This window comes from Lampris incognitus, chromosome 19 (genome assembly GCF_029633865.1).
Source record: "Lampris incognitus isolate fLamInc1 chromosome 19, fLamInc1.hap2, whole genome shotgun sequence".
Classification (NCBI taxonomy): domain Eukaryota; kingdom Metazoa; phylum Chordata; class Actinopteri; order Lampriformes; family Lampridae; genus Lampris; species Lampris incognitus.
In genome coordinates this window covers 37,733,665-37,748,785 of record NC_079229.1, presented here as the reverse complement: position 1 = coordinate 37,748,785, position 15,121 = coordinate 37,733,665, and the positions used below count along the sequence as shown (strand labels likewise).

The 15,121-nt window shown below is 45.3% G+C and overlaps 1 protein-coding gene across 2 annotated transcripts in view; it reads right to left on the bottom strand.

The window, feature by feature from the left end:
• hus1 (HUS1 checkpoint clamp component) overlaps nucleotides 1-13,513 on the bottom strand; it is a 15,575-nt gene extending 2,062 nt beyond the window's left edge. For both annotated transcript variants that reach the window (XM_056299565.1, XM_056299566.1), the window contains exons 1-7: nucleotides 13,367-13,513; nucleotides 8,757-8,884; nucleotides 4,610-4,786; nucleotides 3,648-3,755; nucleotides 1,808-1,882; nucleotides 1,586-1,685; nucleotides 777-908 (exon numbers count right to left, since the gene is read on the bottom strand). In XM_056299565.1, coding sequence (XP_056155540.1) covers nucleotides 777-908; nucleotides 1,586-1,685; nucleotides 1,808-1,882; nucleotides 3,648-3,755; nucleotides 4,610-4,786; nucleotides 8,757-8,884; nucleotides 13,367-13,445 — 799 coding nt within the window. In that variant the 5' untranslated portion in view covers nucleotides 13,446-13,513. The remainder of the gene's footprint in view (nucleotides 1-776; nucleotides 909-1,585; nucleotides 1,686-1,807; nucleotides 1,883-3,647; nucleotides 3,756-4,609; nucleotides 4,787-8,756; nucleotides 8,885-13,366) is intronic.
• Between the last annotated feature and the right edge of the window lie 1,608 nt (nucleotides 13,514-15,121).

Genomic DNA, 15,121 nt, shown 5'->3' with positions numbered 1-15,121 from the left:
GCGAAAACAGGACAGTTCATCTGTTAGTGGCTGCAGAATGAGCTTTTCTCCACACCAAAATACTCACTCTTCCATCCACATGTTTTTATAGTCACTTTATAAAGACAAGAAAACGTTACTTCTTAAAAGAGAGAGGAGGAAAATAACACTTTTATAATCTGGAAGAGTGACAATTGAGAACGACCGAAGAAAAACTGAGAATTTGGGTTTTGGAGATGAGCACATGGTTCAGGTGAATAATAATGCGCTGTTTGCCATATAAAGACTCAAAAACAGGATCATCTGCGACGCTGTTTTCACACAGCTGCGGGCGGGTCACATCCTGTGTGCCGTCATGAAGAGCTAAGCTGGTGTCATGTAAAACCTCATCAAACATCCATGTGTTTGGACCCGAAGGAAGAACAGTCCTTACACAACACAACATGGTTCTGACGTCTACAACAGAGCCGCACAGCCTCCATCTCAGGCAAACAGTCAGACCGCAAACCACCAATCAGAGCTTAGCAGCAACACTTAGGCCTCCCTCTGACATCCACGTGAGCGTAACGGAGGAGCGTAACGGAGGAGGAGCATGTTAAATTAGCTAATGGACACAGCTGAGGTGAAGCAAAATGGCTGAGTGTTGTTGGAGAACCGGTAGTACAGATTCAAGCCACCTCGCTAGTTTACTGAACGTAGCAAAAGTAACCAAGCAAGGTGGGACTTGTTTTCCACTGGAGCCAGTCAGCGACTTCGCATGACATGGTCACTGTTCTGCTGCCCCCTGCTGGACTTACTGCACATGGCCTTGCTGGGGTTGACCTGCTGACCCATCAAGAACTGCTGGAGTTTCTTAATTTCCACCCGGACCCGAGCCATCGCCTCTGGATCCCTTTGAGACTGACCTTCGCCCTGGGAATCAGCGGCAGCTGGAGGGAGGGGGGGAGCAGAAAGATGGAGAGAAAGACAGGACGAATAAAAGCATGGAAAGAGGGAGGGAGAGAAAGACAGGAAGAAGAGCATTGAAAGAGGGAAAGGAAGGAAGAGAAGACCAGGGGTACATCTCAAGTCTCTTATTTGATATTTCCTCGCTTCTCGCTCCAACAGCAAGTAGTTCTGGTCCACCATCTTGAGGAGCGAGGATACAGGAGAACAGCTTTCCCGGCCGGAAGACTTTCAGCTGAACACCACCATCATGTAACTACTCCACCCTCATATCTGGCACGTTTAGATGACATGGCAGAGAAACATGACAAATGACTCTAACAATGTAAATACAAGTACATATGTCTAAACGGAGTCGGGGGGGGGGGCTACTGACACGGCCGCCCTCAGAAACAGACATGGATTCACATGACGCTTCAGAGGACAGGACGTCTCACTTCTCTAAAGACACGTCCTCGTTTCTTCTCCTCACTTGGCGTCTCTCTGGTGGGAGGGGCTTAGACGCAAGGAAAAGACACAGGTGAGGGAAACATGGATGCAGTTAAGAGACTTGAGTTGGACCCAAGGCCAGAAGCAGAGACCAGTTGTAGAGGACTGGTGGTGCCTGGCGGCTCTCTGGTGTTTGTGTGTATTAATGAATGAAGAACGGCGCTGCTCTCACCCCAGGGAGGGTTGCCCAGGTCTCTGAAGTGAGTAGTGACAGAAACCAGGTCTGTCTCTATCTTCAGGTTCATCACTCCATTCATGTTAGCCTCCATCACCTGACACACACACACACACACACACACTTACACTGATGGTTTACCTACGTACAACAAAACACAGGACACCACAATCCAACACTGAACAGTTAACACATTGACAGGAAGTGACCTCACTGTACCAGGAAGTTGGAGAGGTTGTTCATCCTGTCCACCACGTTCTTCATGGTCTTCAGAGGAGGTAGGTAGATGCAAACCTGGAGAGAAGAGTCAACACGAGGTTGACAGATGATTACTTCCCCATCCCCACTTCTCATCACGGACACCCGTTTACCAGCCACATGCTTCTTATGCCCACATCACACACACGTGTGGTGTCTGTTACCTCACACACAGCCGACCTGTCTGTTACCTCACACACAGCTGACCTGTCTGTTACCTCACACACAGCCGACCTGTCTGTTACCTCACACACGTGTGGTGTCTGTTACCTCACACAGCCGACCTGTCTGTTACCTCACACACAGCCGACCTGTCTGTTACCTCGTACAGCCGACCTGTCTGTTACCTCACACACAGCCGACCTGTCTGTTACCTCACACACAGCCGACCTGTCTGTTACCTCACACACAGCCGACCTGTCTGTTACCTCGTACAGCCGACCTGTCTGTTACCTCACACAGCCGACCTGTCTGTTACCTCACACAGCCGACCTGTCTGTTACCTCACACAGCCGACCTGTCTGTTACCTCACACAGCCGACCTGTCTGTTACCTCACACACAGCCGACCTGTCTGTTACCTCGTACAGCCGACCTGTCTGTTACCTCACACAGCCGACCTGTCTGTTACCTCACACACAGCCGACCTGTCTGTTACCTCACACACAGCTGACCTGTCTGTTACCTCACACACAGCCGACCTGTCTGTTACCACACACAGCTGACCTGTCTGTTACCTCACACACAGCTGACCTGTCTGTTACCACACACAGCTGACCTGTCTGTTACCTCACACACAGCTGACCTGTCTGTTACCACACACAGCTGACCTGTCTGTTACCTCACACACAGCCGACCTGTCTGTTACCTCACACAGCTGACCTGTCTGTTACCTCACACAGCTGACCTGTCTGTTACCTCACACAGCTGACCTGTCTGTTACCTCACACAGCTGACCTGTCTGTTACCTCACACAGCTGACCTGTCTGTTACCTCACACAGCTGACCTGTCTGTTACCTCACACAGCTGACCTGTCTGTTACCTCACACAGCTGACCTGTCTGTTACCTCACACAGCTGACCTGTCTGTTACCTCACACAGCTGACCTGTCTGTTACCTCACACAGCTGACCTGTCTGTTACCTCACACAGCTGACCTGTCTGTTACCTCACACAGCTGACCTGTCTGTTACCTCACACAGCTGACCTGTCTGTTACCTCGCACAGCTGACCTGTCTGTTACCTCGCACAGCTGACCTGTCTGTTACCTCACACAGCTGACCTGTCTGTTACCTCACACAGCTGACCTGTCTGTTACCTCACACAGCTGACCTGTCTGTTACCTCACACAGCCGACCTGTCTGTTACCTCGCACAGCTGACCTGTCTGTTACCTCGCACAGCTGACCTGTCTGTTACCTCACACAGCTGACCTGTCTGTTACCTCACACACAGCTGACCTGTCTGTTACCTCACACAGCTGACCTGTCTGTTACCTCACACAGCTGACCTGTCTGTTACCTCACACAGCTGACCTGTCTGTTACCTCGCACAGCTGACCTGAGCAGTTTTCCTCAGTTTCAGACTGGCAGCAGAGGTTGGATGATGTACATGAAGACAGTCTGTCTCTGCTGAAGGACATCTGTGGACCGCCAAGCTGATTCTCAGCGAGATCGGCAGGCTAAGCGATCCGCTCACCTTACAGGGAGTCACTTCATTCACTTTTAATACTGAAAACACCGCTTCCTTCACTGAGCTTAGAGACATGGCTTCATTCACAGGGAAAGGCAGCAGCACTCTTACATCGAAGTCCGGCAAGCCGGGTTCTTTCAGCTCGTGCCACAGGCGTCTGGGAATGATGTCCACAGGAATATTGTGAGTGACAATGCGGCTGATGCTGGACATGGTGGGCTGAGAAAAATAAAGAATAGCACACATAGAAAACTTAAATTTGGAGTCGTAGAAAAAAAACAAACAAAAAAAACAAACATACACCAAAGTGCTAGAAACAGCTGAATAACTGTCTGTCTACTAGGCTGCTAGATTCTGGACACAATTAGCATCCATCCTGCTCTCAGAGTTGAGGGGATGCTGGAACCTATCCCAACAGTCATTGGGCCGCAGGCAGGGAGACACCCTGGACAGGCCGCCGGACCATCACAGGGCCGACCCCCCACACACACACATTCACACCTAGGGACAATGTAGTACGGCCGAGTCACCTGACCTACATGTCTTCGGACTGTGGGAGGAAACTGGAGCCCGCAGAGGAAACCCACACAGACACGGGGAGAACATGCAAACTCCACACAGAGGACGACCCGGGACCACCCCCACGGTTGGACTACCCCGGGGCTCGAACCCAGGACCTTGTTGCTGTGAGGCGACCACGCTAACCATTATAATTATAATTAGCGTAGATGAGAAATGATTCTGCGAGGTCCTGAGTCATACCAAGCGCTCAGTGAGGTGTGAGCTCTGAGTACTGCAGATACTTTCCTTTTATCATGGGGCACATCTGCTGCCTGCTGATACAGACACTCAGAGAAGATGTGAAAGACTCATTTTATCTGGCAGAGTCCTGCCACACAGCAGGCCCTGAACACACTTATGGTTGACATGTTTATGATGGCACGTTGTCTTAAATACACAGGGATGAGACAGCATCAAACAGTATGGACATCTTCCACACTGCAGCTTTCACTGAGGTATTGCCAACGGATGTGAGACAGGCTGCACCACTGTCTGAATGAGAGCCGTCTCACCAGTTCAGCGATGATGGTGAGACAGGGGCAGTGTTTTTTAGTCAGTTTGACCTTGACGGCTCTTGCCGTCTGTGCCGTCTTCAGGGCTCTGGACAGATTCTCTGGAGTCACCTCCAGACAGACCTCATTGGCCTCCGCAGAAAGCCCCACCAACTGGTACTCATCAAAGAACTTAGCCTTTATGAAGAGACAGACAGACAGACAGATAGACAGACAGACGGAGACAGACAGAGAGACAGTGAGAGAGAGAGACAGAGGGACAGACAGATCAAGAGAGAGACAGAGAGACAGACAGACAACGAGACAGACACACAAACAGACAGACAGAGACAGACAGACAGAGACAGACAGAGAGAGAGAGAGAGAGAGAGAGAGAGACAAAGAGAGACAGAAGACAGAGAAAGAGAGACAGAGAGACAGAGACAGACATACCGACAACGAGACAGAGCCAGACAGTGAGACAGACAGTAAGAGAGACAGACAGACAGACAGAGCAAGAGAGAGACACAGAGACAGACAGACAACGAGACAGAGACAGACAGATAGCGAGACTAGACAGAGACAGACAGACAATGAGACAGACAGACATAAAGACAGATAGTGAGACAGAGAGAGACAGACAGACAAGAGAGACAGACAGAGACAGACAGAGACAGAGAGAGAGAGACAGACAGAGACAGACAGAGAGACAGACAGAGACAGACAGAGACAGACAGAGACAGAGAGAGACAGAGAGAGAGAGATTAACAGGTTTAACTATGAAAAAACTGCTTTATAAAAAAAAGACAACACAATTTCTCATTTCACAAACTGGTCTGGATGGGTGGCAAGATACACACACACACACACACACACACACACACACACACACACACACACACACACACACACACACACACACAGAGGTCTGGGTCACCAGAACCCTGGGTGGACCATGGGTCTGATGTATTCAGCAGGCTGTACACTGACCACACTGTAACAGATAAACAGTTTCCCACTTTCACTCTCATTTATTCCCTGTAGTACATTATATACCCTGCAGTATATGATATACCCTGTAGCATATTATATACCCTGCAGTACATTATATACCCTGCAGTATATGATATACCCTGTAGTATATTATATACCCTGTAGTACATTATACACCCTTTAGTATATTATATTCCCTGTAGTATATTGTATACCCTGCAGTACATTATATACCCTGTAGTATATGATATACCCTGTATTACATTATATACCCTGCAGTACATTATATACCCTGCAATACATTATATACCCTGCAGTACATTATATACCCTGTAGTATATTATATACCCTGTAGTATATTATATACCCTTCAGTACATTATATACCCTGTAGTATATTATATACCCTGCAGTACATTATATACCCTGTAGTACATTATATACCCTGCAGTACATTATATACCCTGTAGTATATGATATACCCTGTATTACATTATATACCCTGTAGTACATTATATACCCTGCAGTACATTATATACCCTGTAATATATTATATACCCTGTAGTACATTATATACCCTGTAGTACATTATTTACCCTGTAGTATATTATATTCTCTGCAGTATATTATATTCCCTGCAGTACATTATATACCCTGCAGTACATTATATACCCTGCAGTACATTATATACCCTGTAGTATATTATATACCCTGCAGTACATTATATACCCTGCAGTACATTATATACCCTGTAGTATATTATATACCCTTCAGTACATTATATACCCTGTAGTATATTATATACCCTGCAGTACATTATATACCCTGTAGTACATTATATACCCTGCAGTACATTATATACCCTGTAGTATATTATATACCCTGCAGTATATGATATACCCTGTAGTATATTATATACCCTGTAGTACATTATATACCCTGCAGTACATTATATACCCTGTAGTATATGATATACCCTGTATTACATTATATACCCTGTAGTACATTATATACCCTGCAGTACATTATATACCCTGTAATATATTATATACCCTGTAGTACATTATATACCCTGTAGTACATTATTTACCCTGTAGTATATCATATACCCTGCAGTACATTATATCCCCTGTAGTATATTATATACCCTGCAGTACATTATATACCCTGCAGTACATTATATACCCTGTAGCATATTATATCCCCTGCAGTACATTATATACCCTGCAGTATATTATATACCCTGCAGTACATTATATACCCTGTAGTATATTATATACCCTGTAGTATATTATATACCCTGTAGTACATTATATTCCCTGTAGTATATTATATTCTCTGCAGTATATTATATTCCCTGTAGTATATTATATTCCCTGCAGTACATTATATTCCCTGTAGTATATTATATTCCCTGTAGTATATTATATTCTCTGCAGTATGTTATATTCCCTGTAGTATATTATATTCCCTGCAGTACATTATATTCCCTGTAGTATATTATATTCCCTGCAGTATACTATATTCCCTGCAGTATATTATATTCCCTGCAGTACATTATATTCACTGCAGTATATTATATCCCCTGTAGTATATTATATTCTCTGCAGTATATCATATTCTCTGTAGTATATCATATTCTCTGTAGTATATTATATTCCCTGTAGTATATTATATTCCCTGCAGTACATTATATTCCCTGTAGTACATTATATACCCTGTAGTACATTATATACCCTTTAGTATATTATATTCCCTGTAGTATATTATATTCTCTGCAGTATATTATATTCCCTGTAGTATATTATATTCCCTGCAGTACATTATATTCCCTGTAGTATATTATATTCCCTGTAGTATATTATATTCTCTGCAGTATATTATATTCCCTGTAGTATATTATATTCCCTGCAGTACATTATATTCCCTGTAGTATATTATATTCCCTGCAGTATACTATATTCCCTGCAGTATATTATATTCCCTGCAGTACATCATATTCCCTGCAGTACATTATATTCCCTGTAGTATATTATATTCCTGCAGTACATTATATTCCCTGTAGTATATTATATTCCCTGCAGTATACTATATTCCCTGCAGTATATTATATTCCCTGCAGTACATTATATTCACTGCAGTATATTATATCCCCTGTAGTATATTATATTCTCTGCAGTATATCATATTCTCTGTAGTATATTATATTCCCTGTAGTATATTATATTCCCTGCAGTACATTATATACCCTGTAGTATATTATTTACCCTTTAGTATATTATATTCCCTGCAGTATATTATATTCCCTGCAGTACATTATATACCCTGTAGTATATTATATACCCCGCAGTATACTATATACCCCGCAGTACATTATATACCCTGTAGAATATTATATAGCCTGTAGTATATTATATACCCTTTAGTATATTATATTCCCTGTAGTATATTATATTCTCTGCAGTATATTATATTCCCTGCAGTATATTATATTCCTTGCAGTATATTATATTCCCTGTAGTATACTATATCCCCTGCAGCATATTATATTCCCTGTAGTATATTAAATTCCCTGCAGTATATTATATTCCCTGCAGCATTTTATATCCCCTGTAGTATATTATATTCCTTGCAGTATATTATATTCCCTGCAATATATTAAATTCGCTGCAGTATATTATATTCCCTGCAGTATATTATATTCCCTGCAGCATATTATATCCCCTGTAGTATATTATATTCCCTGCAGCATATTATATTCCTTGCAGTATATTATATTCCCTGCAGCATATTATATTCTAATCAAGATGAAACTGAAATGATACGTGAGGGGCAGTGATGAACTGTAAGTATTTGCAACACAGCGTAGGTGATTCCACCTGGCATGACCCCAGCATCTGTGATGGTCTGGCGGCCTGTCGAGGGTGTCTCCCCACCTGCCGCCCAATGACTGCTGGGATAGGCTCCAGCATAATGGATGGATGGGTGGGTGGATGGATGACCCCAGCATTAAGTTATTCTGTCTGGGACTAGAGATTTATGTAACTCGACAGTCCTTTCCTTATCACTTCTCTACTTTCACTCTGTGACTGTGAGTGTGTTGCTGATACCATACAGTCATCAGGTCTGAGACAGTACTGAGGACAAGCAGTAAAGTCCAGATGTTTGACGTGTACCTGGGCCAGTTCACACCACATGCTGACACCGCCATTGGCCACTTTCCCAGACAGGATGAAGAAAAGGTGGTGGGGGGTCAGACGCAGGACGCACGTCTTTGTCAGCTTGGATATGGTGTTGACGACACCTGACGAGAGGTTAAACACAGAAAAGATATACATTATCCTCTGAAGAAACACAAGCAGTACCGTGTTGTGTCAGATTAACTTGATCCACCGGAGGGAGACACTTTTCTGTTCTGCTTTACTGCTCCCAACTCTCACACTGATGCCGAGACGTCTCCCTCACAATGCATCGACTTCAAGTCAACCTAGATTTGATTTTGACAATCTAACGCCCCTTTTCCACTACATGGTACCGGCTCAGCCCAACTCGACTGGTTCCTTTTCCATTACTGGAAAGTACCGGCATATTGGTAACTGTTACCACTTTTCTGGTACCACCTTTGTCGAGGTTCTAAAAAACTGGAGCGGATACCCAAATCAGTGCAGACCGGCTGCACTGAGGGGTACTGTTACGGTGATGGACAATGACACCCAGCGAGTGGACTGGAGCCGGTCCCATGCAGTGGAAAAGGGGCATAAGAGTGAATGGTGAATGCTGTGGTCAGTGTTGGACTTCTTCTCTCACGCTCCGGTTGACTTGTGACACATTCCTGCAACAGTGACATGGTTTAAAACAGACACACAAGATGCATTAGCGATAGTCCTGACCCAGCAGCGGGGGACGTTTGTTGGTCGCAGCATGAATTCTGATGGCTGTTTATAAACTGGGATGTATATCACATGAACATCGTCTTTCCACTTTCACTCTGGCTTTCAGTGACATGTGCGGCCTCAATCAGGTCCTCAGGTAGCATCAGTAATGCTGGTTTCCTGTCCCAGCAGGTAGTCCATTACTACCTGCTGGGACAGGAAACCGATACAGCTGCTATCTGAGGACCTGATTGAGAGCCAGCAGGTTACTGTAAAATCGTGAACATGACTGTTACTTTCTCGAGGCAGTAAAACACACAGGATGTAAAGCGGCTCATAACCACATCCCGTCCTCCGACCACCCAGCAGCCACTTGGGCTCTCAGCGTCTGGTGAGGTGCGTAAAGCACAAACAACGTGCCTTGGAGTTCCCACAGCTTACGGCGTTTAAGTCAGGAGTTCTTGTTCACGTGACTGATGAGAAAACAGTTATTTTTTTTTATTTTTTTTGGAGATTTTTTCTCCCCAATTGTATCCGGCCAATTCCCCCACTCTTCCGAGCCGTCCCGGTCTCTGCTCCACCCCTCTGCTGATCCGGGGAGGGCTGCAGACTACCACATGCCTCCTCCCATACATGTGGAGTCACCAGCCGCTTCTTTTCCCCTGACGGTGAGGAGTTTCACCAGGGGGACGTAGCGCGTGGGAGGATCACACTACTCTCCGCAGTTCCCCCTCCCCCCTGAACAGGTGCTCCAACCAACCAGAGGAGGCAGTAGTGCAGCGACCAGGACACATACCCACATCCGGCTTCCCACCCGCAGACACAGACAATTGTGTCTGTAGGGACGCCCGACCAAGCCGGGGGTAACACGGGGATTCGAACCGCCAGATACCTGTGTTAGTAGGCAACAGAATAGACCGCCACACGACCGGGAAATACTATCTTTAATCATTTTTCATTAGTACATGCCCAGTTTCACATGTCTGTAATGACTAACATAACATTTACATCTGCAATATCACCAAATAAAGATATATACATATCAAACCTTTATAGTTTTCAGGAGTACATGTTTACATAAGACACTTTAATTCAAAATAAACACATTAAAAATACTATGATGACTGTGCATCCCTCAAGATGACTTACCACACGTCACACTAACTTGTTCTGTCTATAAAAGATGTGCTGACGCTATAAGTGACATCACAAAGAGGAAGTGCCATCATTTAGGCCTTTGGCACAACCAGGAACAAAAGCAGGTGAGTTCTGACACTGCTGCATTGTTCATCAGTTGCTGTTTCCTGTGAGACACGTCTGTGAAGCTCACCCAACCCCCCGCCACGCAAAACAGACGGGGAAAAGGGCCCTTGTTAAAAACTGTACACGGTTAACTCAGAGAAATGGTGTTTCAGGCTGAATGTGTACCATGTGAGCTCAGGAGCTCGGCCACATGGAGAACCCTGCACATGTGAAGATGACATTTACCAGCCGTCACGTTTTATGTTGGCGGGTGGTAAGGGATGTGACAGGGTGGCTCTGCTTCCTGTCGGAATGTAAACTTTGATTGAATTGGAGCCTGTATATAGCCATGCATAGCCACATATAGCAATGTATAGCCATGTACAGCAACCTGTAGCCATGTATAGCAACCTGTAGTCATGTATAGCAACGTATAGCCATGTATAGCAACCTGTAGCCATGTATAGCAACCTGTAGTCATGTATAGCAACGTATAGCCATGTATAGCAACCTGTAGCCATGTATAGCAAGCTGTAGCCATGTATAGCCACATATAGCAACGTATAGCCATGTACAGCAACCTGTAGCCATGTATAGCCACATATAGCAACATGTAGCCACGTATAGCAACATGTAGCCATGTATAGCAACGTATAGCCATGTATAGCAACCTGTAGCCATGTATAGCAACCTGTAGCCATGTACAGCAACCTGTAGCCATGTATAGCCACATATAGCAACATGTAGCCATGTATAGCAACCTGTAGCCATGTATAGCAACGTATAGCCATGTATAGCAACCTGTAGCCATGTATAGCAACGTATAGCCGTGTATAGCAACGTATAGCCATGTATAGCAACCTGTAGCCATGTATAGCAACCTGTAGCCTCGTATAGCAACCTGTAGCCATGTATAGCAACCTGTAGCCATGTATAGCAACCTGTAGTCATGTATAGGTTAACACGTCTGCTTCGAGTAGGGAAGCTCAAGGACGTGTTACAAGATGAATGTTTCTGATGTAGGCTAACCACTTTATTTTCTGTTAACTTAACTCTGTTTGACTCCTGCCCCCTATGGAAACCCACAGGTACAGACACCCCTCTGAAACACAGACCCATCTTATTTCAATTACTTCCTCATTACCCACCACTCACTTTCCAAATCCCCTCAGACCATGTCATGCTTTACTTTCCAAACATGCAGAAAAACCTTGGACTTTTAAATGTTACTCCATGTGTTACAACTTTACTACTACTGCTACTGCTACAACTACTGCTACTGCTATAGATACAACTACTACTACTGCTACTGCTACTACTACTGCTACTGCTACAACTACTACTACTACTGCTACTACTACTGCTACAACAACTACTACTGCTGCTGCTACTGCTACTACTACTACTGCTACTACTACTGCTACAACTACTACTACTACTGCTGCTACTGCTACAACAACAACTACTACTACTGCTACAACTACTACTACTGCTACTGCTACTACTACTACTACTATTACTACTACTGCTACAACAACAACTACTACTACTACTGCTACAAATACTACTACTACTACTGCTACTATTACTACTTCTGCTACAACAACAACAACAACTACTACTACTGCTACAAATACTACTACTACTACTACTGCTACAACTACTACTTTCAGCTGCTCCCGTTAGGGGGCGCCACAGCGGATCATCCGTTTCCATCTCTTCCTGTCCTCTGCATCTTCCTCTGTCACACCAGCCACCTGCATGTCCTCCCTCACCACATCCATAAACCTCCTCTTTGGCCTCCCTCTTCTCCTCTTCCCTGGCAGCTCCATATTCAGCATCCTTCTCCCAGTATACCCAGCATCTCTCCTCCACACATGTCCAAACCATCTCCATCTTGTCTCTCTTGCTTTGTCTCCAAACCGTCCAACCTGAGAGGTCCCTCTAATATACTCCTTCCTAATCCTGGTACAATTTAAATTGTGTACATTTTACATGTAGTTTACACGCCTGATTGAGTTGTGTGCGGATGATGATTTTATACTCCTCTGTTGTGTTAACTGTTGATTGTCTACCCGCTGTGTGTGTTGTGACTTGGTGCCGTCTGATACAGAGCTGCTGGTGGTGGTGGTGGTGGTTTTCCTGTCTTCTGGAAGGTGTCTTGTCTTGGGTGCTCTGAGAGGCGCCCACACATGAAACGCACATTATTATTCAGGTGGTTAAGGTGGTTATGATTCTGCTGAGATGTTGCCCGGGACGGGACGGGACGGGACAGAAGGGCTGGCGTGTGAGCGGACAGGCTGGCAGTACTTGTCCAGACGGACGAGGTTTACTCAGAGTCCGCCATGCGGCGAGCCGTGCTGGAAGCGGGCTCCGTGTCCGCCTCATCTAACCACGTTGCTCAGGAGCAGCAGCAGCAGCAGCAGCAGCCCGGTATCAGACGGCACCAAGTCACAACACACACACAGCAGGTAGACAATCAACAGTTAACACAACAGAGGAGTATACAACAACAACATCTTCATCATCATCATCATCTTCTTCTTCTTCTTCTGCACACAACGCAGTGTCGGGTGTGTACGCTCCATGTAAAGTGTACACACCGTACAGGCTGCCAGTCCCGCCCAGCCGGACGAGGCTTCCTCAGAGTCCCGCTTATCACGAGTACTTACGGCTGAACTGATTCACACACCCGATGTCTACCATCTTAGCTCGGAACTTCATGTTGCCTGGATTTAAGCCACTTTTCATCAAGTTCTTCTGGGTCCGCTGGGCGAAGCGCAGCGCGGCGCGGCGCCGGTAGTCCGACTGTAACAACATCCGCCGGAAACAACGGCGTCCAACCAAGGTTCCGCTGTGCGCGGCGCCGGTAGTCCGACTGTAACAACATCCGCCGGAAACAACGGCGTTCAACCAAGGTTCCGCTGTGCGGCGCGGCGCCGGTAGTCCGACTGTAACAACATCCGCCGGAAACAACGGCGTTCAACCAAGGTTCCGCTGTGCGCGCGCGCGCGCGTGTTACCGCTTTAGTGGGTCACGGTATTTGGGTGGCGTTGTATTTTCGTTATATGTTCAGAATAAAGATCATTTATAATTCAATCATCAGACAAAAGCGTCCTCCCTGTTCACCTGCTCCGGGCGGACTGGTACCAGCAGAACAACGAGCTTCATTTCTCTGCTCTCGGTAAAAGTCTGGTTCACAAACACGCTGTGAAGGTTCATGGTTCTGTATCGGGCAGAACAGGTTCATGGTTCTGTATCGGGTTGAACAGGTTTATGGTTCTGTATCGGGCAGAACAGTTTATGGTTCTGTATCGGGCAGAACAGGTTTATGGTTCTGTATCGGGTTGAACAGGTTTATGGTTCTGTATCGGGCAGAACAGTTTATGGTTCTGTATTGGGTTGAACAGGTTCATGGTTCTGTATCGGGCAGAACAGACACCCTGATCTCAACAAGCACAACAAGAACTAACGACAAAGCAGCATCAACTGTAAAAGACTTCCGGGAGGAACGTGTCAGTCTGCTCCACAGGACAGGAGGCAGGGGAGTGGGCCTGACGCCATACTTATACACCTGCTGCCACTACTACTACCACTACTAATACTACTACTGCTGCCACTACTACTACTACTACTAATACTACTACTGCTGCTGCTGCTGCTACTGCCACTATTACTACTGCCACTACTACTACTGCTGCTATTACTACTAATACTACTACTGCTGCTGCTGCTACTGCCACTACTACTGCCACTGCTACTACTGCTGCTATTACTACTACTACTGCTGCCACTACTACTACCACTACTAATACTACTACTGCTGCCACTACTACTACTAATACTACTACTGCTGCTGCTACTGCCACTATTACTACTGCCACTGCTACTACTGCTGCTATTACTACTACTACTACCACTACTAATACTACTACTGCTGCTATTACTACTACTACTACTAATACTACTACTGCTGCTGCTGCTACTGCCACTACTACTATTGCTGCTATTACTACTACTACTAATACTACTACTGCTACTGCTGCTACTGCCACTATTAATACTGCCACTACAACTACTGCTACTACTGCTGCTATTACTACTACTACTACTAATACTACTACTGCTGCTGCTGCTACTGCCACTACTACTACTGCTGCTATTACTACTACTACTAATACTACTACTGCTACTGCTGCTACTGCCACTACTACTACTGCTGCCATTACTACTACTACTACTACTCATGGTTTCTAATCAGACTGGTAGATGAAACTGTTGGTTTGATTGATTTCTCCTGTATTGGTGAAAATGATGTTTTGAAATTTTGTGGACTTTATTTTTCACTAAGCACAGGACGTACTAGACAATGAAGTCTGCTTTTTAGACTAAAGGTGGAATTATCTTTATTGACGGACTAACATTAA